The sequence below is a fragment of the Alternaria atra genome, assembly GCF_907166805.1.
Source record: "Alternaria atra isolate CS162 genome assembly, contig: 21, whole genome shotgun sequence".
NCBI classification, from domain to species: domain Eukaryota; kingdom Fungi; phylum Ascomycota; class Dothideomycetes; order Pleosporales; family Pleosporaceae; genus Alternaria; species Alternaria atra.
In genome coordinates this window covers 6692549-6719446 of record NW_025091319.1, presented here as the reverse complement: position 1 = coordinate 6719446, position 26898 = coordinate 6692549, and the positions used below count along the sequence as shown (strand labels likewise).

The window sequence follows — 26898 nt, the reverse complement described above, 5'->3', positions numbered from 1 at the left end:
GTATGGTGGGCAGGAGAAGGTGTGTTGAAGACCCTGGTTTACCCGAGCGCTCTTGTGGATAGGATCACGCTACAAATGTGCGGTAATGCATAGAAATCAAGGAAATTACAAAAAACACGGAGATTTGCCGTCATGGTTCTGGAAAGTATCAAGCACGCTGTTGCAACCATTACGACACTTGACTTTGGTGTACTGTTGGAAAGAAATCTATATACAAAACCCTGAGATCCATAAAATCTATACGTAATTTCTTCAAAGGTAGCCATTCAACACGGGCCTGGGCCTAAATCCAACTTACAGCATAGGCCTTTCACTCGCCGGATCCATCCCCCTCCTGAACTTTGCTTCAATCCTCTCCTTACCCTTTTGCATGTACGCCTCGACCTCGTCATCTCTAATCTTCGTCAACCCGCTCTTGACATCCATCTCACTCTTCTCTAGTGTCTTCGCCTTGATAAACACGCCATTACTTTGCAACGTCTTTCCCTCAACAACTTCTTTGCAGAACTTGCCATACTCGTCGAAATGCACAGGACTGCTTGGATTACTCTCAAGCAACATGGCAAAACAATGCGGCATGGCTTCGAAATCACGCCAAACCACCGTCACACCCTGGGCTACGCAGCGCTGAGCGATGACGGCGCCTTCATCACGTAGCATTTCCTCGCCAACGGAGAAGAACAACGGGGGGCATTTCGACCAATCTTTTGCGGCGAGAGGCGAGACGAGGGGGTGCATGAGTGCGGATGCTTCGCAGTACAAATCAGCGCGCGGTGGGTTGGCGGGCCAGACACCGTCGTCCTTTGGGAACTCGCGGGAGTCGGTTTGGCTGGGTGTGGGGAGGTAATCATAAGTCACGCCCCCCTCAATCGACGGTAAACTACGCGTGATGTCCACCCAAGGGCTACTCAGCGCCACACCAGCCGGAAGCGGAATCTCAACGTCCTTGCCGTGGAACCGAACACGCGGGGTTTGGCCAGCGGGTGTACTACGGTGGATTTGCAAGAGTAGTTGGAGTAAAGCGGTACAGCATGTCCCACCCGCTGAATCACCTCCAAATACAATTTCAGAGGCGGGAACTGGCGCGTGGAACGAGCCGGGTGGTGGGGAGAGCAGGGTGAGGTACGCTGTGAAGCAGTCGAGTAGTGCAGAGGGGAATGGGCCTTGTGGGGAGAGGCGGTACCGGACGGAGAAGACGCGGCCGCCTGTTTCCTTTGCGAGGCGGCCGGTAAGGGGACGGGACGTTGCTGGGTCGAGGAGGTACATTGCGCCGCCGTGGAAATAGAGGAGGGTTACTTTGCTCTTGGTCTCTTTCATCAAGCTCTGGTACTTGGCCTCTTCGCTCATATCAACTGGTTCTGGCTCATCGTCTTTTGCATCGGCGCGGTAGCCGTTCCACTCTGCTTCCAAGGGGCGCTGTTCGGGTTTTGTCCATGTCTCGTCGCCTGTGCTCATGTCGTCGATGGCCTTGAACATCATCTGTCGTACATCGTCTTCTTCTGGTACATCTAATTTGACTTTGCTGACCCAGACTTTGCCCTTGACACCCGGATCTTTGCAGGTTAGACGCTGTAGCTTCGAAATGGGTGTTGGTGTTGAATTGGGGCCCATCATGTCGCGAAGCATGCTAACCGTGATTTCCGTCCTGAGATCCCACTTTGAACTCGTCGGTGACATGGATAGAGAGTGCCATAGTGCTGTCTTTACTAGAAACGGTGTTTTGGGGAGAAGGAACTTGATCAAGCCGGAAGGTGAAGAGTCCATGTTGGCGGTGTTCCGCGGAGGGAGTTGTACGACTCAGGTTCGACGACGGTGAAAGCGAATGTATGGCAGAGTTTAGTCCAAGCCAATGTAAGGATTTTTGTGTTTCGGGATGTCCAGGGCAATAGCAAAGATTAAAGGAGAGAAGGAAGTCACTTTTCGTGGCGAACAGAGTGTTGACGTCGCACTACTAGGCCGTCGACGCGGCATGTAATGATGCCTCGGTACGTAGCTCCACGAGTCATGCATAGACTCATGCAAGATATACGGTCCATACGCTCGTGTGGGGGTCGGTCATTAGCAGCAGTGAAAGCGAATCAAGACATGTTGCATTCCTATGCTTACTCTTCAGTTCGTGAGTTACAACACAAAACATCGCATATTCCAGAAAGCAGGTAACACACAGCCATGTTGTTTGATCATCAATAGTATTCAAGTACTATGCGCATAGTAATAATAGATAATGCGGGTTTGTGGTATCTTCCCATCCATAAGCCTTGTACCAAACGCCTGTTTACTCAATCACCTAAAAAGGTAAAACTGCAAGCCATACCGCACATCATCAATCTCAGGCATCGGTAGTGAACGCAACAATCCACCATCTAACGATCCAACTGTCCCGTCGTTGGCCATCAAACCAGGACGCAAACTACCAGAATTCTTCGATATACTGGCGTATCCACTCGTGGTCAGATGGGTATAGCGCCTGCAACATGTGCAGGGCGACAATGCGTTCCGCAGACGGAAAGCTATCACGTGTCGCTAGATTGTAAATCATCAATCTGTGGAGGTTCTCCTAGCCATCCAATTCACCCTCTTCGCTGCCCCTCTCCGTCGCGTTACCATCGCCCGTACCATTAGCAGGAGGCTGGCTATGGCTGGTTGTTTGTACACCTTCCATACCCTCAGGTGTGTCACCAAAATCGATGCCATCCTCTGGTGTCCTGAGCCCAGCGTACATGGACGGCTCTCCATCTTTGTCTGGCGACTTCTCGTACAGATCCGCCATGAGATTGCATGCCCTCCTAATGTCGCGTAATTGAACATGTTGTATTTCCCACCACGGTTTGCCATCGTCGTCCCCTAACTCTACTTCAGCCATGCGTGCGCCGGCATACAAGGATGCTGCGGCGATGGCTCGCGACGTGAACAGCAGGCACATTTGTGTGGATGTCGAATCGGAGAGAAAAGCCCAGGCCGAGTTGCGCAGTTTCTTGTTGTGCTCGACTCCGTAGTACTTCATCATGTCGTACATGGTCTTGTATGGTGACTCGACGTTGAGGTCGAAACACAGGGCCTCGAGTAGGACGTCTTCGCTGTACAGGATTGTATCCCGCCATTTCCAAAAGTCTTTTGTCTGCTCGTCGACGAGCTTATTGGGATCCTTGAGCGCGACTCGGACGCATGAAACGACGAGTTCTTTCATTTTACGACAGTTTTCTTCGACTTTCGTAGCGAGGAATAACGCGGTTGCGGCGATTTGCTGCTGGAATTAGATGCGCACAAATTGCACGTATTCGGAGAGGACTCACATAATGGTGAAGCGGCTTGTACCCTGGCCGTGGCTTCAAGCTCATTCGCATCAGATAGCGATTGAAAAAGACTGCCGCCGTACTGAGAGTGGTTTGTGGTAACTTGAGCATCATGCCGACTTGTAGAATGAAGCCGACGCCTTTCCGTCGCAGCGTGCGCTCCTCTTCAGCGGGCATCCCATCGGTTATGGATGGTGCCAGTAGTAGTTCTTCTTCCGTGAAAATCCATTGCATCTCGGCTTCGATGACAGCCGGTGGGGGCGGTCTTGGGGGCTCGCGCTGCGGCGGCATTGCGCTGCTTGTGGTCGATACCATCACCAGAGGCTGTAGCGGTAAAGGCTGTGTTCCGATGCGCGATGGTAGTTGTACAGATGACGGGTAAAATATATGCTCTGGTTTAATAGCGCGTCCAAGTTGTCGATGGCGACTATGATAGACGACAGTTGCAAAATGCGAAAAGAGTGGCGTCCAGGTAGCGAGGGGGCTTGGTGCGTGGTGGAGTGGATAGTGGAAGTGGACAATAGCAGAGGTATTGTTCGTCAAGGCGCGGCCATTGAAGCTTGAGAGCTGCAAGGGCCAACGGCTCTCTTCCGCGGCGAATGCAGGGATCAGTGCCAAGTCAACCCTCACCACCCTACCGCTCACCAGAAAGACGTTTGGCAACCCCAGGACCCGCGTCGTTCCCGAAAGCTTGTACTCTATCAGATAGTCTGGGCATGAAACAAGTTGAGCATGTTTCAGGAGCAAGTCAAACGTTGTTTCGACCTGTCAGGCCGCACATGAAACTATGATCAAATGTCAAGCGTGAGAGATGTATTGTACCTCGTTCTCTGCTATGCAGTCGAGAAAATGCCCTTGACCGTTTCCAGTCATGCCGTATAAATTTGCAGGTACAATTAAAATTACATAGGTAAACCAACATGAGATAGAGATAGTGATAGTTTGAGTGTGAACCGGGATCTGTACTTCCACCCCGCCATACGCGCCGTGTAATGCTGGAATTTGTGCCTCTTGCTTAAGAGTAGAATGCTTCAAATGTGTAGATGATGCCGAAGACGAGGAAAGCAATAGCACCACCAAGCGTGACTGTGATAAGTTAGCATTGAATATCAGAGGCGTCATGATGTGCTTACCATTGCGCATACTGATCTTTCCAGCAATAGCGCGGCCACCAATGACGGCACCCGCAGTACACAACCCATGGCCAACTACAGCGCCGGCAGTGACCCACCAGTAGTCAGAACCAGCAGCCATGGCAACAGTCGCAATCTGACTGCGGTCACCCCACTCTCCGAGGAAAGTCATAACAAACGTCTGTACCCAGGCGGGGCTAAGGAGGAGAGAAAACAGGTTGTTCACAGCGCCCAAAGTGCCGCCCAGAGAGCCTCCGCGCGGTGACGGTGATCGATCGGGCGAGGTAGAAGGGCTACGTGCGGGGGCAGGTAGTCGCGAGTTAGACCGTGAGCGTCGCACACCACGACCAGATTCTAGAGCATAAGGAGAGATGGAGGATTTCCGCCCCTTCTGGTGTCGAGCAAGCTGTTCCTTCTCTTCAAGTTCCTGCTCAACCTCAGCCATCTCCTCGCCAACACCGTCCTCTGGGCTCATGGCAAGACCCTCTCTGATGAGCTTGACACCGAACACGAGGAAAAGAGCGGCCGCAGCGAAGTGTGTGAAGCGTTCCGAGAGGAGTGCGGGGACGGCATGGCCCATCACAGCAGAGAGGACTGTCATGACGACCAGAGCGGAGAAGGCAGCAGAGAAAACGAGGAGTCGGGGGTGTCGCATAGCCATGAGGGCTGCAACGAGGAATGTCTTGTCTCCGATCTCTGAGAAGATGATCATAGTGAAGGCGAGTATAAAAGAATGGAAGGGTTGTATGGCGCCTTCGTCAACATCGTCAAGTGTCGAGGAGGGTGTCTTGGGCGGTGAGCTTGTGTCGAGGGGATCTTTGGTAGAGATGGAGCCTGGTACGGGAAGGGGATTGTCATGTAGGGAGTCGGGAAGGTCGGTAGGTTTCTGTAGGCTGGTTAGCACTGAATCGACAGCATGAAGATATTATCACTCACCTCCAGTCCGCCAGCACCGAGTATGCGAGTGGTGCTCGCTGTCGCTACAGCCTCTCCGCCTAATTGCTTCTGATCAGCGGGATGCGGGTGTGCCTCCTTTGGCGACTCGGGAACCATTTCCTTCTTCTCGCCTGTCTTCTCCTCGTGTGCCAATCGCTCCTTGTCTTTGGCCGACACTCCACCCTCGGTGCCTGTGGTGCCCGTGGCAGGTTTCCGCGCTGGATCCTGCATGACGCTCTTATCGCCATCTTTCACGTCGTCTACTAGAACGGTTTCTGGAGAAGCTCCAGGCTTCTTCGCGGCCCCAAGATCTTCTACAACATTGGGAGCTTTCTTTCCTTGGTATTTTGGGTCATCGTCCACATACGGTCCAGCATGCGGCTTGCCATCTAGCCCATCAAATGGCGCATCTTTGGTGCCTTTTACGCCAGCTGTCGGGGCAAGTGAGGCATCGGGCGAGTATGTGGCTTGAGTGTAGGCAGGCACAACGGCCCGCGCGGGCAACCTGTCGTCCGATGTGTCTACTGCGACGGATGTGGCGAGAACTCGTAAGGCGGGGAGGAGGAGTAGCAAAGTGTGCGGCCGTGGCTGTCGTAACCTCATGGTGAATGTGAATGAAAGGTGAGCAGGGGTGCAGTGCAATGTCGAGAACCGTCAGCGGCAAATTGAGGCGCCCAGGAATATCCCAAGGGCTGCAGGGAGTGACGAGAATGGAAGAGGTCGTTGTGAAGGAATGTGGATATGTTGTTTAGTTTATTTAGAACAGAACGGTGTAAGGTTCACTCTGTCGTTTGAGCGTAAAAGCAAGTTGAAGACGACTGAGATGCGCGCAAGGGGTGCGTGCAGACAGCCCACGTAATATGTCCAGGGCTACGCAAACACAATGAGTGCTAGTTAAGGGGTCTTTCGTCCAGGAAGCCTGTGGAGAAGTACGGAAACATCCTGCAAATGCCGTAGTTCCGTCTCGAACTTAAACGCTTCGTATTCAGCTCTTGTTTGCACTCTGGCCCCTTCTCCGTGCTGATTACTGAGGCCCACCCGCAGCCCGCCAACGGCAGAGGCCCGGGCGATTATTGAGGCTGATCACGTGAGCGCCCGTCGAGTATCCTTAGTCAGCCACTATCGCGGAGCATTGGCGTAAACAAGCCCGCATCAACGCTACTGACATCACATCTTCGCCCACCCTACGTCGCATGTAATACTAGTCGACATCACGCGTTTTTACCATACTATAATGGCCGACCGCAGGAGTGTGCGGTCTGCAAGCCGGCGCAAATCACCTACTCCACAACCACCATCCAAGGCGACCGCTACGCAATTGGGACGCGCATCGCGAGCAAGGAGTTTGCGCAGTGTGAGTCGCGAAGTTGAGGATTTTATCGACATCCAGAAACCCACCCGCCGAAGCGCGCGACAAGCGAGCGTGACTACAAACGACGAGAGTGAACATGAGCTACAAAAGGCGCGCAAGACAAAGCGCAAACCCGCAAAAGAGCTGTTGGGAGGTTAGTAGTCGCTTATGGTCACCTCATCACTTGCGCAAACCCCGTTCCTGGCTAGACAGATCCCAGGCTAATTCATGCACGCGCCAGACCTCACAGTCGTTGAGGAGATGGATACCCATATTGACCTCGAACAAGACGAGGCCCCAGGTACGCCTACGCGCACCGAGCCCGAACATGCGCCTTTCCAATCGCCGGGCGCCGCATCGCAAATGTCTGGGACCACCGCGATCTCCTCCTTCAGCATGGTCGAAGCCGAGTTCCTAGAGCCTAGATTCATCTTGAAGCATCTGCGCAAGTTGTGCGATTCTGCTGAGGAGTTTTTGGAGCACATTGCGCCTGACGGTGCGACGATGCGAGATGACCTGCAGAACATACAAGAGATGCAAAAACCAGGCTCAGCCTACATGGAAGAATACCTCGATTTCAACGACGAGTTAAACCTGCACTTGAAACACTTCAAGAGCGAAGAACACAGCTATATACATGTCAGAGCGCTTCACCGTGCTCTCTTCGGGACGAGTGATGATGTTGCAGCATCACAAAGCGGCCTGGATCTGATTCTCCACCTCACCAATTTACTGGTATTGGCAAAGCAAATGATACACTCAAACCGCGATGATAAGAACACTTGGGACGTGCTGCGACAACTCGATAACACGTTTCCAGCCCAGTTCATGCAGTCACTCGATCCGGATATTCAGCCAACGGCTGCAGGCGAAAGTGCGCTATACAAGGATACGTTTGATCTTGCGCTGGAACTGCGGACACAACTAGCAATACTTGTGCTTCAAAAGTCAGCCGATAGCCCCAGCTTTGATGCCCCAGGAACGATCGATGAGATCTTCTTTTACGATGAGTCGACCCGGGACCTACATGCTGATTCGGACATTCGAGGGTGGAACATGCCAGCCCTAGGAGGCGACGGCTCATCGCTACCCCAAACATTTCAAGACCAGGTTATGAGGCGGGTGGACGAGATTTGGAAATATCTCCCAGAGCATAAGGCCGTGCAACGTGCTGATCTGGAAGAGTTGAAACCGGCCTTTCCTTGGGAGCCAACTATTCTTCGCCTATTAGACTGGGTGCGTCTTCGACACAGGGAACTCAAAACTGTCATCGACAATCTTGGAGGACCAATTGCAATTACACGTAATGTCAAGCAAGCTCTAGAGGAACCCCAGCCTGTCGTTGAAAGAGTTCTACGGGAGTCGCTACGCAAGAAACGGACTTCATTAGGACGAGACAGGCGTCGTAGCAGCCGTAAGTTCGACCCGAATGCCGAGGTAGATTTGCGCGCTCTTGACGTATTGAAAGCGAAAGAACGGGATTCTGGCGTATACCTGGGACCTGCAGCTCGTATTCGGCAAACAGCTGAAGAAGTGCAAGAAGAACAGTCAGAAACAGAAGACCAACAGCAATATGAACGGGGCAGCGTGGTTGGGAACGATACCGCTTCTCAACAGAATCACAAAGGAACCTCTCAAGCAGTCGAAGAAGTGCAGGAAAAACAGCCAGAGATAAACGACCAAGAAGACAATTCGGAATGGCAAACGTTGATCGGAAGCGAGGAAGAGCACTCGGAAAAGCACCTGGAAGAGCAGCAGCTTGACCAACAACCAGTGGAAGACATGGAAGAGGTTGAAGAACCCCAAGCCTCAGGCCCACCACAGAGCTCTGCGGCTCTGCTAAAGGCCCTCAAAGATATTCCGAAGCCGCAGAAAGAGAACCGACCAGTATCAATATTCGATCGTCAGACCACAGCGCAACGTGTCGAATTCGGCGACGGCTTTGACGACACACAGCCAACGCCAGGCCCGTCAAATACAACCAAAGGAAAGCAACCCGCAGGACCTTCTCCACGCAAACGTCGGCGCCCAGTAGACTCCGACTCCGACTCCGACTCCGACGCCTTCGAAGCAGAGGATCGTGGCCACCATGCCCCAGAGCGTCGTCGCAAAGCCCCCATCGCAAAGAAACAACGCACTACCGAACCCCTACCCTCCTTCGCACCTCCCAGCCACCAACCCCTCCCCGTCCCGCACAGTCACGCCCCCGCCCATCATCCGAACAAGACGAATCCTTATCTGAAGTCTCCGCCCCTCCATGACAGAAGAGGAAGAATTTCCACCTTCCTCCACCTGGCGCGACCAACGCAAGCTCGCCCAAGAAAACCGCTCTCTCGACCTCACTCAAGCCCGAAGCAGCCGCACCGAACGCAAAGCCCGCGAAGCATGGTCAAATGAAGAGGAGGAAGCGCTAATTGAATATATGAGTATTTACCCTAGCAAGTATTCGAGGATACTGCAGTACGATGAGCAAGGGCCTGGGGTGCTGAGGAATAGGAATCAAGTTAATTTAAAGGACAAGGCGAGGAATTTGGCGATTAATATGATCAGGTGAGTTTCTTCCAACAGAGGGGTAAAGAAGGTGGAATGGTATGCTAACGAATTTTTTTTTCAGGTCTGGGGCTGGGCTTAGACCAGGGTTTGAGAATATTATACATCCGGGGGAGAAGCAAGGGAAGGCTTTAATGGCTGCTGGGTGGGTCATGCACGAAGACGGGTCGTGGGAGAAAGCTCGATGATTGCTTCGGAGTTGTTACTGTCCAGAGCCCGCTTGGGTATCTGGGAACACAGCGTTATCTGTTGAATATTTTTTTGATACCCACCGCCGCTATATCGGCGCTTTATCCAATTATACAGTTTCAATTCTCAGACTCTCTGCTTAACCCGGCGAGGTACCCCTTTCACACCCGTTGTCTCCCCATCTTCCATTTCTACACCCTCTCCCTCCATCTAACCCCCCATTCTCCCTTTGCAAAACTACTCTCCACAACAACACCCTTCATAACAGCCTCACACTTCCTCTTTTCTGCTTCGTCAGGTACAGTAAAACCAAACGCACACCCCCGTCTCGCAGCTTGCCTTACTCTTTCCCTCTCCTCAGCCTTCCTCTGTCCTTCCCTCCTCTTCAACTTCATCTCGTCGGTCTCGTGAATGCGCTCTGCCCAGCCCTTCTCTCCGCCTACGCTGCCGTTGACGTCATTTTGGGCTTGAGGTGGGCGAATTTTGCCAGAGCCGTAGCCGTATTCTACGGTGTCGGGAAGGGCTTGTGAATCAGCTTCTGCGGACCCTCCTGCGGACGGAGTTTTTGTTGGCTCGAGAACAACGCCGCCTTCGGCTTCGTTATCGGAATCTGAGACTGTGTCCTCGTCCTCGTCACTACTCACGGGATCTGGTGGAGGTTGTGTTGATACGGTTGTTGCACCTGGGGCTGTAGCAGGCGTAGTAGTGGACGCAGGTTGATCGACCATATCTACGCTCTTCCAATCCTCGGGCTTCTCAACGACGAATCGCGCTTTACGGTTTTTGCGTCGACCGTAGACTTTCTCTGGGTCTTTCTCGCGTTGGAAGACTATGTCTTCCACAGTACTGCACTCAATGATGATCCTGTGATCTCCTTTGATGGTCTTGGATGGTTTCTTCTTATGTTTTTTCTCGCCCTTGCCACCTTTAACCTCTTCATGCTCATGACCAGTCTCCAAACTATTCTTAATTGGTTCTGCACCCGCGTTCTCTTTTAAGGACTCTGGAGATGCGCCGTTGAGTAGTGCGGCGAATGTAGCTTCGATCTTGCGGTCGATGGGACCTGGCTTGCTGTTTCGACATCGCGCTGAACAGTACTTGACTTCTGTTGCACTCTGTGTCTTGCGGCGTTCGCCGATTACTCGGCCGCAGCTGTGGCAGTAGGGGACTGTATCACCAACGGTGAGGTAGAGGGGTGGTGGGGTTACGGCGTGTTTGCTGGGCCGGGACCAGGAGTCCATCCATGACATTTTGCTGAAGTTTCTGGTCTTGTGTAGTGATGGTGATTGATGCGTATAGTTAAGGAATAGAGTATGGGTCTGGTGCCGCGAGGATCGTGTCTGGCAAACGATGGTTGTGCTTGTGAGGTTGGTAGATTTGGGGGTACGAGCGCACGACGTCATCGGCTTTTACCTGGTACGTGGTATGCAGGTACGAACTGTGCCTCACGATGGCGCAAACTGTGTGAAGCTTGAATCATGTGCATTTTCTAGCTAAAATGTGATGTCTATAATGACGTACTTGAAGTCACTACTCACTTGGTGTACGCAGCACGTGTGCTCAAGACTACTATAGATGCCCATAGTCGTATCTGTCTCCTAATTCCTGCGACAGATGCAACTGAACTATCCGAGTTCACTAATATGCATCGACGTTTTGTCAGCGGTCTTAGGCCATCTCCACAAACTTCCCCAGTCGGTCCTCGGATGTACCCCATCAGGCCTCATATCAGTTGCCGAGCTTAACACTGCTTGCCATCTCGGTAACCGACACGCAACCTAAGATAAACAGTTTCCATTCCGCCGAAAAGCATGGAGAAGATATATGTTCTTCTTTGGCGCTCCACCCTCCGCCGTTTACATAGGGGGACCCGGAGATTTGCTTAACCTTGGGCTCTATTCTGCGCAGAACTTCAGGTCACGTCTTCCCCAGGCCATAAGGTCCGTTACAAAGCGGACAAATGGAACGTCTATCGCTATCAGCAGCGGCTCCAGTGCCCCATTCCCCTTTCGCACAGTCACACCAACACCCAGACTTCTTTGTTAAACGCCGTCCCTTAAGAGTGCGCCATCGCTGTAAGAGGGCGAAGCTGCAGCCAAGACCCAGAACATCAGAATCCATGTCGCTTGCATTGGACCCCGCGACGGGTGAAACCGGCACCAAAGGATCGCGTGCGCATCCTATAGAGACATCGTCGACCCCGGAATTAGGACGCCCTAGACGGACTACCGCGCAAAGCGATATTCAGGATACGATACAACATCCGGGTAATGTGCGCATCAACGTTCAGGGGGCTTTCATCGTAGATGAAGAGCAGCCAGGGACGCCGCAGAGCGAAGACTACGAACACGATCCGCACGACATCAGACTGCCGAACCACACTTCGGTAGTCAGCCATGTAGCCGTCGATGTGAGTATACACACATGGTCGTATGCTTGATTGGTTGTGGCACACGACCATCTACAGCGACCAACCCCTTGCAGAGTCACAGCAGCATGCTAACTCATTGCGCGCCTCGTAGATTGGAGGCTCCCTAGCCAAACTTGTATACTTCTCGCGCGAACCCGGCGACGACTCGATTGGCGGACGTCTAAACTTCTTCAAATTCGAGACAGACCGGATAGATGCGTGTATAGAGTTCATGCGCAAGCTTCAAGCCGACCAGAAGCAAGACAATGGATCCAAATCGCCAGACTTGTGTATTATGGCGACTGGTGGTGGTGCGTTCAAGTACCACGACAAGATAAAGCAAGCACTGGATGTAGAAGTCATAAGGGAAGACGAGATGGAGTGCTTGATCATAGGTACGAGCATGGCGCTGTCTATGAGCATGGAATTGGCGTGCTAACACCGACTTGTATAGGCCTTGATTTCTTCATCAACGAGATACCAAACGAAGTCTTCACCTACAGCGAAGACAGCCCAATGACCTTCATGCCCCACCCTCCCGACCCGCCGAACATCTACCCTTACCTCTTAGTCAACATCGGATCCGGTGTATCCATGATCAAGGTTTCAGGACCCCGGCAATACGAGCGTATAGGCGGTACATCACTAGGGGGAGGAACACTCTGGGGTCTCTTATCGTTACTCACCGGTGCCCGAAGCTTCGACGATATGCTACGGCTAGCAGAGAATGGCGACAACTCAACCGTCGATTTACTTGTCGGTGACATCTACGGACAAGCGTATAACAAGATCGGGCTGAAGAGCACACACATTGCATCTTCGTTTGGCAAAGTTTACAAAATGAAGCGTGCAGCGGAGCGGGAAGCGGAAGATGGATGTAACGGCGATCTCAAGCGCCGGGAAGAAGCGGAGCATGTCGAGGGCTCTTCAGAACTATCCCACGATCCTGGCTCCTTCCGCCCAGAAGATATGGCAAGATCCCTCCTTTACGCCGTCTCAAACAACATCGGTCAGTTAGCGCATCTGCATGCCGAGAAACACGGGCTGCCTAGAATATACTTTGGAGGTTCCTTCATTGGCGGTCACTCGCAGACTATGAACACTTTGTCCTACGCTATTCGCTTCTGGTCGAAGGATACGCGGCAGGCTTATTTCCTGAGACATGAGGGTTATCTGGGTGCTGTTGGTGCGTTTTTGAAGAGGCAGCCGAGGAACTGGGGGAGAAGGGAGAGTGTTGTGGGGGCTGCTAGACCTACTTCTAGTTCTTGACCCTTGATGTTTTCCAAGTGAGATGTCATAGCGAGCATATACAGAGGTAGCGGTTTTATTGTAATATTGCTAATATCAGTTATTACTTTGTTCTAGCCAGATGGCGCCACGCTTGATTGACTATTTCCCAGGTCTCCACTCACAAAAACTACAAGAACTGCCGCGTACCTACACGCATCCAAATCAGCCACGCGTCTCATCATGTCACCGCATTTCAAGAATACGTACGCTGCCGTTGCCGCAAACAGTTCTGCTCTCCGCGCATTCGTCAGCAACCCAACACTTCCAGCAAACAAGGTGGTGAAAGTCGCTATTAGCCCTAATCTCCAGTCTGGTGAGGTTACTTTGTAGAGAACGACGATGGCGCCTATGAGTAGTAGTGCTGCTAGGATAGTGCTGAACCACGCTATGAAGGAGCTAATGGCACGGTCCGAAGCGTAGGCTATGCCATGGTGGGGACGCTTGCGGTCCTGCGAATTTTGTTAGTGACAGCGACATTGATTTGCGATGACGAATTGCCTGCGCTTTGGTTGACAACCGCTGCCTGTGACGCTGGGGTTGAGATTTTGAACTATTTCCGACGTTCGAAAGCACCGGAGCTTGAAAGGGAGGTCCACTCACTGGGAAGAAAAACGCTAGATGCTCTTGTGCGAAAGTCGTCAATCGATCCTGGTCATCGTGGACTCGCAATGCGACTAGGTCGTCGATGTCGTCGTATAGCCCGGCGCTGTACCCACCAAGTGTAGGAAATGGCTCGCCTTTGCCCTCAGTCTGGTTATAAAACTCGGTTTGGAAGGCGCGTAAAACGCCCTTAGACGGTCTCGGAAGAGTTGCTAATGTGCTTTCGAACAGTAAAGCTTCTCGATATTCCTTCAAAGTCTCCCGGATATCCTTCATCAGTTTCCATCGATCTTTCTGTCTCGCATCATCGGCCTGCACTGCCAATTTAAAGTCCGAATAGTTGCGTGCGCATTGCTTTGTGCTTAGATTTGACATCAAGTCCTCTTGGTCGAAAGCGCGTTGCTTTCCCTGAAGTCCGGCGAGCTCGCTTTGTAAATAAAGCAGATTTCTTGCGGCGAGCTCATCGTATCGTTTGAATATGAGGGTTGTGCGATCGCGATCACTCGCGATGAAATGTGCAAGAGATGGGAATCCAGAGAGAAGATGTATCCGTGATTCAGCATCAATCTTGCCTGTCGGCATATCTGCACAGGCGATGCTGAATGGAAGTATATGGTCATGCCCAGAGGTTGCAGCAGGCTGAGCTGGTGCTGATGCAGCTTGAGCAGCCAGTGGTGGCTTGGATTATCTTGTGACCCCGCCATCGCGTGCACAGCCCAGCCCAACTACATACTCGTCGTTTCCGGATTCTATCCTCGAAACTGATTCTCTATGATGTACTAACTACAAAATATGGAGTATTATGGCGACGACGACTACATACGCGCCTCCCCAGGGCTTACTCCATCAAAACCCGATCTGGGGAGCTACTCTCCATTGCCATTCGCGCCTTTATGGCTACCTCAAGACACTTACGAAGCCCCTCTGGTAAATACCAGGGTCACCTACCTAGCGTTAGACCTAACATCAAACTAGGATCCTATTCACGTCGAACGCACTGGTAACGGCCTAGAAGCGCGACGAAAGCTGCATCGGAAATACCGCAACCAGGTCCCTCAAAGTGAATGGGAGTTCATGGATGCTCTACTGCTTCATCAGATGGCTCCTACAAACCCACAGCTCACACTCTCACTTGGCTTGAGTGATGCGCTAGCCGATGGTAGAAGTGACAAGTCATTGTCTGACGACGAGAACAGGCTCGACTTAGATTATCTTGCTATAGCTGAGGCTGATTCTCGGAGATCACAGATGCCACCGCTGCAAGTTTTCGCTGCACCCCCTCCAGGCATAACACGTAGACCAAAAAAACCTCGCTTGGGTTTACCTATTACACTACACAAACAAGGAGTTTTAGCTACAGTTCTGGCATGCGCAGACACCGGTGCCGATGTCAACATCATTTCAGACGAAGTAGCAAAAACATTGGGATATTCTGAGTACGATGCGTTACCAGAAAAGAAGGAATTTGCGCTAGCTAATGGCAAGCTTGTTGAAGCTATCGGTCGGATTGAATCGATCTGTTCCTTTGGAATAGAAACAGAGTCGGTGGTAACGATGTCTTGCGCGTTTTATGTCCTACTAAAAGCTGCCACACCTATCATCATGGGGTTAGGTTTCTTGGAACAGACGAAAACTATGACCGAACACAGAGAGAGGCTCGTACGCGTTCCAGCACCCGCTTTCCAAGCTCTCTCTGTTTGCTCTGTGGACAGACCAAAATGGTTGTTGACCTGCGAGCTGGACAGTTGGAAGACTCTGGCAACCCCAGACTCAGGTTCGGAAATCGACCTGATATCGCCCTCCTTTGCATCCGAACGAGGTCTCGTGGTCTATCCGGGAGAGGAAAAGATCCAGCTAGCAGACGGTAGCATAGCAATTACTTCCGGATGGGTTCGCGCTGATATAGCTGTCACTTCGACCATTGCACCAGACTCGTTCAATTACCCGAAAATCCAAAAAAGCATCATTACAGTCGACTTATTCTTGCTGGACAGTCTGAACCATGATCTCATTGTGAGCGAAGATTCACTCGAAGAACTCAAAGTATTCACAGATCACCAAAGTGCTCTCATACCTGCGCCTCACGATTCTGGTCCTTTGGGGATAAACCGGATCCGGCACCTTGGAGCAATAGATCGCATAGTCTCCTGGATCCAGACGAAGATCAGAAGCGCTGGCCCTGGCAATGAGAACTACAGTATGTAAATGAACTCATGTAGAAGAGCATACAGAGTTCGCCAGCTAATCAATAATGCCACAGCAAACGTGGACACATCCTTGGTTTCTCAAGCAATAGATCAGCGTGAGAATGACCGCAGAGAGCGCGAAGCAGCTCGGATTGCAACTCTGCCAACTGACGAACAGCAAGCCGCTATAGAGGCTGAGGCGGTTATGCAGACAGCCTACGAACAGCGACCTCGACATATGGGCCTGGATGGCGCTCTGGCTTCAAGGGTTTTACCACCTCCGCTGAATTCGGGTCTCACCAATGTTGCTGAGAGCGCTTCATATGGCACATTTGCGTGTGAATATCCAGGTTGCAACGCATTACCCTTCCAAACGCAATATTTACTGAAGTATGTGATTCCTATGTCAATTGTTCGAACTGACAATCTTAGCGCGCATTCCAACGTCCACTCTTCGAATAGACCACATTATTGCCCAGTTGCTGATTGCCCAAGGAGCGAAGGCGGGAAAGGGTATAAGAGGATGGGTGAGATGATACGACATGGTCTTGTTCACCAAAGTCCAGGATACGTTTGTCCATTCTGTCCTGATCGCGAGCATAAGTACCCGCGACCAGACAACCTCCAGCGGTAAGTAAAACAAAATAACCCTGTTGTACTATATCAGAAGCTTATCACTAATCCTCTCATGCTAGACATGTGCGCGTGCATCATACAGACAAAGACAAAAACGACCCCCAGCTTCGAGATGTATTGGCGCAACGCCCTGAGAGTGGAAGCCGCGGACGTAGAAGAAGGGTACCAGACAGTTGAAAATCCCTATCAGAGCGCTTGTGATCAGTAACAAAGGGGTTGATTGTTGACTAGACTTTGATCAACCCGCCTAATACACTGTATCGAGGAGTGGAAACCTCCAAGATTGCTTGACTGACGTCGCGCGACGATTGTATTTCGAATCCTAGATTGAGAAAAGCGCCAGAATGCGGAAAGCGGAAATCGGATGTAGGAGACTATGTTAGAGATGACAAGCAAGAGATCACATTCACACGTGAAGTGAAGGATGAACAAATGATGTAAAGAGGTAGAAGACTTTTAGAATTCATCGTAATCTATAAAAGGAAACCCCGAATCCGTGGATCCAAGTAGTTCGTTAATCTATAATGGTGCAAGCTTCGCTATGCAAGGATATAAACCCGTAAACGCCAGAAAATGCTTATATACAACAAAGGAAAAGACCTTTCGTGTCAAACTGAACCATCACACTTAAGCGATAGCAGAGACACCACCCTCCTGCATAACAGGGTTGATCTTCTCGTCGAACTTGAACTTGAAGTCCTGGCCAAGTTCCTTCTTCATAGCAGTGGTAACAGCTTCGAAGACGTTCTTGAAGACACCGAAAGAAGCCGGGTTGTTCTCGTCGTTGTCACCACCCTGGAAGACACCAGTGCGGACAAGGCAAGTGTTCCAGCCGTACATGTTACCACCGACGATGTCAGAAGCAGGGTTGTCACCAATCATGTAGATGTTGGCGGGCAGCTTCTCGTCGTTGTGGATGGTCTCCATCCAGCTGGCGATGACCTCGTCAGCGTACTTGTAGGTAGCCAATTCGGGCTTGCCGTAGACGACACGCTCGAGTTCGACACCAGTGAGCGACTTGTACATGGCCTCAAGACCGATGCGGAAGGCTCCCTGGGACATACGGGGGAAGGGGTGCTCGGTGGGGCACAGCATGTCACCCTGGGAGAAGTAAATGGGGATGCGCTGGGAGACGGGGTCCGCAGCACGGGTTCCGAAACGGCCGTTCTCGGACTGGAGGAGATCCATGATGATCTGAATGTCGGTGGCGTAGTCACGGCTGTCGGAGAAGACCATGATAGCTTCGATGTTGGTCTTGCTGAAGTCGCGAGGACGGGAAGTCTTGCGCTCCTCGTCGGTGAAGACACGGTAGGGGGCGATGGTGGGGTCCCAGGCGATGATGTCGTTGGGGACGACAATGTCTTGGAAGCCGTATTGCTCGGCAACCTCACGGCACTTGTAGCCCTCACCACCAACAACGAGGACGGTCTTGTAGTACTCGGCCAAGGCACGCATGGGAGTGTGCGATTGGATGAACTGCTCGGTCGAGATAGGGTTGTGGAGGATCTTGGAGAGCTGTTCGACACGGGCTTGCTCGGGCTTACCAGAACCGTTGGTAAGGAAGATGTGGGGGATCTTGATGCCGAGCTCGTTGTCGCCGTTCAGGATCTCAAGAACGCGCTGACCCTCGGGGATGAGGCGGTCACCGTGGACAAGGACACCGTCAATGTCGAAGACGAAGGCCATGTCCTTGGCGGCACGAACCTTCTCGCCAGCGAGATCCTGGAGCTGAGCAGCGATGATGTCGCGGGATGGCTGGATCGGGGGCATGCCAGGGCGCTGGGCAGCACCACGGCCATCGGGGTAGTGAACGGATGACAACCTTGATTGCCTCTTGGAGCGAGGGATGGGCAATGAGGTACCGAAAGAGTTGCGGGATCCTCTCCTCTCCTTCATTGAGGGCTGGAGGGAAAGGTTGTGCATGTAGCCAGTGGTGTCGGCCATGGCACTTCGGGTTGCGGGTACTTCGACAGCGTTCTCGGTGCCATCTTGGTTCTCAACGGGAATAGGAATGTCGTGGGTGTTAGACTTGGTCTGAGCGAGAGGAACCTCGTTCTCTTGGACGGAGGGAGACATGATGGTGGTTGTAGTTGATGTTTGATATAATGGGGGTATCAAGGTAAGAAGGTAGGATTAAGCTTCACAGAAGCTGAGTGTGACGTTGAAGATGTGGAGTTGTTGTGATGATAAGAGAGCAGTCTCAGGGTCCTGGGGGAGGGGCTATATATCACATCACTCGTCACAGGCAGTGGCTTCCATGAACCCCGGATGTCATCATCATTCGCCAATTTCTTCTGGAAACTTTCGCAGGAGCTTTTCGCGTATCCCGATTCAGGCCGGCACACCAACCACGTTCTGGCACGCAGAGCGTTCAACAAGTACCTCTGTACCCACAATGCGACATCATTACCATGCGGAAGTGGCCGTGCATGGAAGCACTAGTGGAGAAGTTTGCTGAACCAGAGAATGAGAACTGGATACCGTCACCGCCGTGTTATCGCCGAAAACTGGGGGCCGATAGCAGTGTAGTGCTGTGAGTCGCCACAACACCTAAAAACAGCGTTGTATACCTCTCGCCGATGCCGTCAAAGCTTAGCGCAGAGCCTCATTTGACCGGATGCAGAGCGCGGCCGGAAGACAAGACACGGTACACCGCCTCTCAGAAGAGGTTGGCGTGCATATGCGAGACGTGGAATCAGCAGAGACGAGTGTAGCAGGATGTGTAGATGGTGCAGGTAGCTTGCAGACAGACACGGCTCTGCTTCCAGCAGTATCTGGTAGTGACGAGCAATGGGTGGGGCGAGGTAACCGCGGCTCGCCGAATTAGGGCGAAGGCAGCTAGTGATCTGCTTAAACGAGTGGCTGACAACGGCAGAGCCGCACGACTATTGGGACTACATCGTTCCACATTGGAAGAAGAATTCGGCAAAACTTCCACGCCAGAAATTAAAATGGTTTCGCTCGGCCCGTGCTGTGGACCCTGAGTCCACATACGACGTCATTGTTGATGATGAGGGCCATCACCAGCAGGGTCTATGTGAAACTGTTGGATGGGACTATTATGGAGTTTTTTCCTCAATGGCACCGATACCTGCGAGATGGCTCTGCGATCGGAATCTCTCGGTGTGAGGTCACGGCCGGCAGCATGGTTGTTGGGGCTGTCCATGCAGATGGATGATGATGATGAAAGAGGGCAGAAATTTCAGACGAACCAAGGTCCACGCTCGATATATGTAGCTTCATAGTCCCAGCACGCGCTGTTGCCGCTGATTAAACCATTTGAAAAGTTACTTGACAACTTTCATCTTTCTTACCTTACATTTGCATACTCCAACAATTACAGCATCGCAAACATGGCTCCCCTCGCGAACCAAAAGACCTTCAAGCTCTCCAATGGCGTCATCATGCCAGCCGTCGGATTCGGCACCTTTGCTAGCGAAGGCGCATCTGGCGAGACATACGCTGCCGTAACCACAGCGCTCAAGACTGGCTACCGCCATCTCGACTGTGCGTGGTTCTACCAAAACGAAGGCGAAGTCGGCGACGCCATCCGCGATTTCCTCAAGGAAAACACAAACGTCACACGTAAGGACCTTTTCATCTGCACAAAAGTATGGAACCACCTGCACGAGCCCGAGGAGGTCAAGTGGAGTTTCGAGTCGAGTCTGAAGAACCTGGGTCTTGACTACATCGACGCGTTCCTTGTCCACTGGCCCATCGCCGCAGAGAGCGATGCCAACCACCAGCCCAAGATCGGTGCCGACGGCAAGTACATCATCAAGAAGGAGCTCACAGAGAACCCGGAGCCGACATGGCGCGCCATGGAGGAGATCTACAACTCCGGCAAGGCCAAGGCGATTGGAGTTTCCAACTGGACCATCCCCGGCCTGAAGAAGCTCCTCAGCATCGCCAAGGTCAAGCCCATGATCAACCAGATCGAAGTCCACCCTTTCCTCCCCAACACCGAGCTCGTCAAATACTGCCAGGAAAACGACATCCTCGTCGCCGCCTACTCGCCGCTCGGCTCCCAGAACCAGGTCCCCAGCACCGGCGAGAAGGTCCGCACCAACCCCAAGCTCAACGAAGTTGCCGAGCGAAGCGGTTACGACCTTGCGCAAGTCCTGCTCGCATGGGGTCTCCAGCGCGGCTACGTTGTCCTGCCCAAGAGCTCCACCCCCAAGCGAATCGAGAGCAACTGGCTTATTCCCGAACTGAGCAAGGCCGACTTCGACGCTGTCGAGGAAGTCGCTAAGGGAAGGCACACACGTTTCGTCAACATGAAGGACACTTTCGGCTACGATGTCTGGCCAGAGGAGACTGACGGTGGTGAGCTCAAGGCATAGATTGTGGGGCAATGAGATCACGATGACACAGTATTTTCGTATTTTTGCTTCTTTTTAGCGATACCAAAAGTCAATCCAAGACTTAGTTAGATTAGCTCGTAGAGCAATGAATCGATCGTGAGAGATCGTGAGATTTATTATATCATGTTTGCATATCATGGTTTGCAGATCTTGTGTTGGCGTGTTATGACGCTGTTGTAAGCGTTTCCCCGCACGCCCAGGCCACCGGTGCACTACCATCAGGCCTCTATACAGGCGTTCGTATATGTGACATCTTCAGGTTCCCCGCCCGAAAACAACTGCGAGCCGGTCGCAGCTACATAAAATTTGTGTAGTGGTACGTAAGAAATCGTTCAAGTCAGGACCAGGCGATCCAGTAGTTCCAAATTCTTCCTCTCTCTGCGTACTCTGATCTGTTCTGCATTTTGCTGTTCCACAACTGCTTGCTTCGGTAGAACAATATCTGGGAAATTCTCTTTTGTGAACTCCATAACGATCTGTGCTTCCGCAAACTCTTCCTGTCCCATCAGCTGCCGGGCGACCCCTAGGCACAACTGAACCAGGAAATTGCGTCTACTACGAGATGATTTTACAAATTTGACAGCGCCGGCAGGGTCCTGAATGAATTGACGTCCGGGAATTGCACTAGGTTCTGAAGGGTGGTGTAACCAGAGCATCGGCTCGACTGCTCGACTCCACTCTCCGAGCCAGCGGGGTGATGACAGCAGGAAAGACTGGTATAACGGGGGTGAGAGAGATTGGTCGGTATTGGAGATGATCCGGTTGACAAGATGGCCACCGGCGGGTCTCAGAATAGCATAAGCTGCCTCATGTCCTGCAGTTTCTACCAAGCGGGATGCTTGCATGAAAAGAGACAGACCACTGGTTAAGCTTCTGTCTGCCTCGAATACCACCATCTTCGCCAGTAGTTGTTGTCTAAAAATCGCTATTTGTGCCACATCCAGTCCAGTGTCTTTTGCGCGTTGTTCGTTTGATCGAATGAGCCAGCGCCAGAGTGCTGTAGTCTCACCCTCGGCTACTAGTAGAGATACCAGTCTGTCTAGAAATCTACTGCCACGCCCAGATTTGATTGACATGTCGAGAAACTGCTTCGATGTATCCGAGCCGCTGGTTCGGAGCCATTCGGCGAGTACAGTTCCCGGTGATCTTCCATTCTCAAGTCTCGAGGGGGTTTCATTTGTGGTCTTCTCGAGCACCTCGAGACATAGGGCGGCTTTTGGCAGAGTGGCAGAGCCGGCAGCTATCTCGTCAACGAACCAAGCGATTGGGTCTCTCATGATATCAATAGCAGCAGGTCCTGACCCTCTCCGGCGAGGCTTCACAGCGAGAAGAGGGTTGTTCAAGATGGAGTCGATGTGCTGAGTCGCCGAGTCGTACGATGACACCGGGCGGTTTGGAGAGGAATTGCGCCGACCATTGCTGATAGTCAACTCACGTGTCGGTTTCTTCGGGTTGCTCTCGGAGGGGGCGAGGGGGTGAGCGTGGTCGAGATGGGTACGGAAGGAGTTGGTCAGCAAGTTGAGCAGTTGCTGAGACTCTCGCGGCGAAAGGGGAAGCTGCGGATGGATTTTGGAGGCGAGAGTACTCAGTACACGCTTGCCTGCGGAAGACTGCATGGCTTGGTGCGTGTGTGTGGGTGTTGTGGTGTTGCAGTCAGACGTCGTCGGCGGTGTCTGGTCGGGTGGAGTGAGGCGGATGACGAGGGTGGACCAGGCGGTTCGGGAAGGTGCCGCCTTATGCGCACGTGACAGGTTTAACGCGCGCATCACGGCAGGCTGGGACAATACGCTCAAACTATTCGTAGATCAATTGACCTTCAGCCCTCCCCTCACCTCTACATATACGACAGCCTGCCTCAGCCCCAGTCAACGCGACTCTGCCGCGTCCTTAGCCACTGGAAGCTCTAGCGCCAAGCCGACGTGGTCGCTTCCCTTTAGCTGTTTCCCCAACTTTACTCCTCCCTCTACATCATCACCTCGCCTGTCCACCAATCCGCCCACATACACACACACATAAGTCCCTCGCGGCTTGCCCACACATCACACAGATCCAATGTCTGAAGCACCATCTCGGCCTGCGCGAGGCAGGAGCTCTGCCCGCGGTGGCAGGGCATCATACGGCTCTCGAGGCCCCAGAAAGACCAACGGCGACGGCGCATCCTCCAACATTGACACATCAGCAGACCAGGGCGAACTTGGAGAGCTTAAGAAGCGCTACCAGTCACAGCTATCCACACTGAAGGAGCTATTCCCCGACTGGACCGACGCCGATCTCGTCCTCGCAATCGAAGAATCTGACGGTGACCTGCAGACCACCATCGAGAAGATCAGTGAGGGTAAGCGCTCCACTTCCACGTGCATTGCGCCTGCATGCTGCAAGATATATACACACGAATCATACAACTAACATGCTACAGGCGCCGTCTCGCAATTCTCAGAAGTCCCAAAGAAAGCAAAGGACAGGTCCCGCTCCAAGGCCAAGGAGAATGTCGTGCCCATCGATGGCGCGTCCAGTCTGCGTGGCCGGCCTGACGGAGCCCGCCGTGGAGTCGACAGCGGTCGCGGAGGCCGTGGCGGACGAGGCACCGATCGTGGTCGCGGTGGAATTCGAGGCGGTCGTGGAGGTGCCGCCAGTGGACCTCGTGCGGCTGCTGGATCAGTCCCGACTACCGAGTCCGCTGCGTGGGACACGCCCACAGTTCCAGAAGAGTCCAACGAGACCAAAAAGGACGATGAAACCGTACACGCGCCCGAAGCGACTCCAGAAGTCATAAAGCCTGTTGTAGAGGCTGGCCTGACAGCCGCAAAGAAGACTTGGGCGAGCATGTTCGCCGCACCCAAGCCTGCTCCCGCCGTTCCCAAGGCCGCTCCAAAGCCTGCCGCTGCTGCAGCCCCCGAAGTGCCTACACAAGTACCCGACGAGACGCCCGCACACCAAGTTGCCCAAGAGCCAGCCGTGCAGGCTGAGGAACTGCCTATACCCCCAGTCGCAGATGAGGCTGTCGAGACGCCGCCCATCACTGCCGAAGATACGTCAAAGATGACGCCGGACAAGAGCGTGGACGATGCTGCTCCTGACGTCACCCTCACACCCTCTGGAGATCAGCTTACACAGGAGAATGTTGAGCATCTGCCTGACGAGTCCCATCCGCCACCGACCGAGACAGCTTTCAGCACTGTTGCAAGCTCAAAGGACATTGGAAGTGCTGTAGCCACCCCATTGAACGGTCCTACACAAGCACCTATCGGCCGCCCCGCCATTGGAGGATTCCAGACCACTGCACTAAAGGCGACTTCTGGTACCCCACACCGAAGCGCAAGTTACCAGAGGAGATTGGTGGAGCAACAGGAGGCGGTAGTCATGCCTGGAAACCACGCTGTGGACAGGGCTGCAGTCCAATTCGGTAGCATGGGATTAGGCGAAGGCTCGGATCCAGATGTCGACGAAGACAGGGAAGAGGCGGAAACCAGGACTCAACCGCCCCAGCACTCCCCTGTTGCGCAGCCCAGGGCCTCTCTGCCTCCTGCTCCTCGCCAAGCATCCCAAGACGCTCCCCAACAGGAGTCTACCCCCACCCCAAAGCAGGCCCCTGGACTCCCTCCCGTTCCTCAACACCAGCCCAGCCTGCAGCAGTCTCCCTCGAACCCGATTGGATCCCAGGCTATGCAAAACCAAGGATCTCAGTCCAACCAGCCTTACAACCAGTTTGCTAGGTATGGTCAGCCAGGCATTCACTCAGAGGCTTCCGCCCCAGCGCAGAAGCCATACGACCCATTCGGCCAGCAAATCCCACAGTCGAACCACTCGCAGTCGCAAAACTACGACTACCCTGGGCAACAAAGCCAGGCCCCCTCTCAGCCTGGTGCTTTCTCGTCTGCTCCAGACAGCTACCCCTCCAACTACCTCACCTCCGAGCAACGCTCGCAATACCAGAACTACTATGGAAGCTACGGCCAGCCCATTGCGCAGAGCCAGCAGGAAGCAGGTTCTGCTCAGCAGCGCACTGGTAGTGCTTTCGGCTCCGGACCTACTGACTCGGCTTATTCGCAGAGTCAGCTCCCACAGGTAAGTAAATTAAGTGAACTCGAGCACGGGCTTGCTCAACTCCTGGCCGGTCATTGGGTCGAACGATCTGGATCGTCTCATGTGAATGAGTCGCTCTGGGCGGAGATGGCAAATGACACGGACAGAGTAAGGACAGCAGCCAAGGCAGAATTCCATATTCCTCTATCATCGTGTACTAACAACCTTCTCAGTCTCAGAGCCGTTACGGTGACGCTCAGAACAGCGGACACAACACCCCCAACCCAGCCGCCATGGCTGGTCAGGGACATGGCGCTCAAGGCCAGCACGCGCAGCATGGACACAACGCAGGCTACCCATACAACCACCCGTACTACGGTAGCCCCTACTACGCTAACTACATGAATCAATTCGGTGGTTACGGCCAGGGAGGAGCAGGCTATGGATCATTTGGAAAGGGCATGTATGGCCAGCCCCAACACTACGGCATGTCTCCTCAAGCTTCGTTCGACCAGCACTCGTCTTCTCCCGCCAATGCAGGAGGCTTCGGTGCTTCTTCGCTACATGATCGTGGCAGCGGCATGGGTGCAGGCTTTGGTGACTACGGTCGCTCAGCCTCTGGAACTTCTCAGAACCCCAGCGCCACTGCCGGCTCCGCTGCTGGATTCGGCGCCATCCCTGATACTTTCACCCGACCAGGAAACTTCCACCAAAGCTCCTACGGACAGTCAGGTAGCCAAGGTTTGAACGATGACGCCCTCAAGCCCTCCAACGACTACAAGAGCGGTGGACCCAGCCCATCGGCTCTTGGTGCTCAGCCCGGTCGCCCCGGTTCCGCCAACCAAAGCACCCCTGGACAGGGCGGACCCCAACACCCTCAGCAAGGCTACGGTAACTACCCGAACCACCTTGGCAACAGCCAGTATGGCGGTCTTGGCGGTCTGGGCCACCAAAACTCTGGAAGCCACCAGCAACAGAGTGGCTATGGCAACTACGGCGGATTCGGAGGATACGGCGGCAGCTACAACCGCGGGGGCTGGGGCGGAAACTACGGCCAGCACTAAATCCGTCTCCTGCAAATGCAAGACGTTTGAGAGACTTGACACGTTGTTAAGGAGGATATGGCCTACCCATATCATCATGACGAGCTTGTACGACAAAGGGTCATTGTTTTCTTTCTCACGTCCACTTTGAGTTGACTGATGGCACGAAAAAGCATGTTTACATGATACGCTTGATAGGCCTCAGATTTTGTATTATGACAATCTCCTTTCTTCTCTCTCTTGTTCCTCTCCTCTTGCATCCTCTCTTTTTCCAGGTCCAGGTCATGCCATTGGTTATTTACGTGCTCAGTCGCGAGGCGTTTAAATCCGCAAGGGAGGGATAAACTCAAAAAGATTCTTGTTTGTCTGATTTTGCGTGTAGTCGGCTTTTTTCCTACTCCGGTACTTTGAGAAGGAAACTACTGTATTAGGGTATGGGTAGGGACTTAAGGGGGCAAAGAGCAGATCAAGGTAGCTCGATGGCGTTCACGATTGAGCTGCTACTACAGCTGAGCAATGCATATCATTGAACATGAAGCAAGTTTTCGCTTCCTCTTGACTTGGGTATTCCATGCATGTGTGCTTGTCGTGATCGTTAACGATCAGGATGCTCGAGCACTTCACATGTTAGGCTTGAAAGCTTGGTACAGGGTTTTAGCGAGATGCAGGTACGTATCTTTTTCTGGCCGAGAAACCGGCGATCCTGCCTCCACTTATTTTCCTCCAACAACTTTCTCTTGCCTGCTCGCGCAACGTTGACACAAGTCTGGCGGCTTCCCTAAGAAATTTCTCGGTTTCCTGACCATCCAGTCGCGCTATGACACATGCAAGCAAACCAGGGCATGTATTCCGAGTCGTTTCCGAAAGGCCCGATAGAAGGTTGTTTATGCAAGC

At 52.9% G+C, this 26898-nt stretch overlaps 12 protein-coding genes across 12 annotated transcripts; 5 read left to right on the top strand and 7 right to left on the bottom strand.

Annotated features, from left to right (window-relative positions):
* Positions 1-294: 294 nt before the first annotated feature.
* Positions 295-1764, bottom strand: ALTATR162_LOCUS2690 (uncharacterized protein; the record flags this gene model as incomplete). Its single annotated transcript, XM_043310296.1, has 1 exon — positions 295-1764. One exon carries the CDS (start codon positions 1762-1764, stop codon positions 295-297), a length of 1470 nt encoding a protein of 489 aa, XP_043166231.1.
* Positions 1765-2557: 793 nt separating this feature from the next.
* On the bottom strand, positions 2558-3584 carry ALTATR162_LOCUS2689 (uncharacterized protein; the record flags this gene model as incomplete). The annotated part of the gene is made up of 2 exons (XM_043310295.1): positions 2558-3244; positions 3294-3584. 2 exons carry the CDS (start codon positions 3582-3584, stop codon positions 2558-2560), a joined length of 978 nt encoding a protein of 325 aa, XP_043166230.1.
* A 724-nt stretch (positions 3585-4308) lies between these two features.
* ALTATR162_LOCUS2688 (uncharacterized protein) lies at positions 4309-5965 on the bottom strand (the record flags this gene model as incomplete). Its single annotated transcript, XM_043310294.1, has 3 exons — positions 4309-4379; positions 4427-5312; positions 5363-5965. 3 exons carry the CDS (start codon positions 5963-5965, stop codon positions 4309-4311), a joined length of 1560 nt encoding a protein of 519 aa, XP_043166229.1.
* Positions 5966-6596: 631 nt separating this feature from the next.
* ALTATR162_LOCUS2687 (uncharacterized protein) lies at positions 6597-9127 on the top strand (the record flags this gene model as incomplete). Its single annotated transcript, XM_043310293.1, has 3 exons — positions 6597-6867; positions 6955-8900; positions 8978-9127. The coding sequence occupies 3 exons, from the start codon at positions 6597-6599 to the stop codon at positions 9125-9127; spliced, it is 2367 nt and encodes a 788-aa protein (XP_043166228.1).
* Positions 9128-9643: 516 nt separating this feature from the next.
* On the bottom strand, positions 9644-10702 carry ALTATR162_LOCUS2686 (uncharacterized protein; the record flags this gene model as incomplete). Its single annotated transcript, XM_043310292.1, has 1 exon — positions 9644-10702. One exon carries the CDS (start codon positions 10700-10702, stop codon positions 9644-9646), a length of 1059 nt encoding a protein of 352 aa, XP_043166227.1.
* An 869-nt stretch (positions 10703-11571) lies between these two features.
* Positions 11572-13131, top strand: ALTATR162_LOCUS2685 (uncharacterized protein; the record flags this gene model as incomplete). Its single annotated transcript, XM_043310291.1, has 3 exons — positions 11572-11862; positions 11975-12257; positions 12317-13131. The coding sequence occupies 3 exons, from the start codon at positions 11572-11574 to the stop codon at positions 13129-13131; spliced, it is 1389 nt and encodes a 462-aa protein (XP_043166226.1).
* A 92-nt stretch (positions 13132-13223) lies between these two features.
* Positions 13224-14334, bottom strand: ALTATR162_LOCUS2684 (uncharacterized protein; the record flags this gene model as incomplete). The annotated part of the gene is made up of 3 exons (XM_043310290.1): positions 13224-13299; positions 13360-13601; positions 13753-14334. 3 exons carry the CDS (start codon positions 14332-14334, stop codon positions 13224-13226), a joined length of 900 nt encoding a protein of 299 aa, XP_043166225.1.
* Positions 14335-14544: 210 nt separating this feature from the next.
* Positions 14545-16572, top strand: ALTATR162_LOCUS2683 (uncharacterized protein; the record flags this gene model as incomplete). Its single annotated transcript, XM_043310289.1, has 4 exons — positions 14545-14679; positions 14728-15949; positions 16013-16328; positions 16371-16572. The coding sequence occupies 4 exons, from the start codon at positions 14545-14547 to the stop codon at positions 16570-16572; spliced, it is 1875 nt and encodes a 624-aa protein (XP_043166224.1).
* Positions 16573-17201: 629 nt separating this feature from the next.
* ALTATR162_LOCUS2682 (uncharacterized protein) lies at positions 17202-18650 on the bottom strand (the record flags this gene model as incomplete). The annotated part of the gene is made up of 1 exon (XM_043310288.1): positions 17202-18650. The coding sequence occupies one exon, from the start codon at positions 18648-18650 to the stop codon at positions 17202-17204; it is 1449 nt and encodes a 482-aa protein (XP_043166223.1).
* A 1277-nt stretch (positions 18651-19927) lies between these two features.
* Positions 19928-20917, top strand: ALTATR162_LOCUS2681 (uncharacterized protein; the record flags this gene model as incomplete). The annotated part of the gene is made up of 1 exon (XM_043310287.1): positions 19928-20917. The coding sequence occupies one exon, from the start codon at positions 19928-19930 to the stop codon at positions 20915-20917; it is 990 nt and encodes a 329-aa protein (XP_043166222.1).
* A 353-nt stretch (positions 20918-21270) lies between these two features.
* Positions 21271-22704, bottom strand: ALTATR162_LOCUS2680 (uncharacterized protein; the record flags this gene model as incomplete). Its single annotated transcript, XM_043310286.1, has 1 exon — positions 21271-22704. The coding sequence occupies one exon, from the start codon at positions 22702-22704 to the stop codon at positions 21271-21273; it is 1434 nt and encodes a 477-aa protein (XP_043166221.1).
* Positions 22705-22990: 286 nt separating this feature from the next.
* On the top strand, positions 22991-26025 carry ALTATR162_LOCUS2679 (uncharacterized protein; the record flags this gene model as incomplete). The annotated part of the gene is made up of 3 exons (XM_043310285.1): positions 22991-23273; positions 23355-25003; positions 25195-26025. The coding sequence occupies 3 exons, from the start codon at positions 22991-22993 to the stop codon at positions 26023-26025; spliced, it is 2763 nt and encodes a 920-aa protein (XP_043166220.1).
* Between the last annotated feature and the right edge of the window lie 873 nt (positions 26026-26898).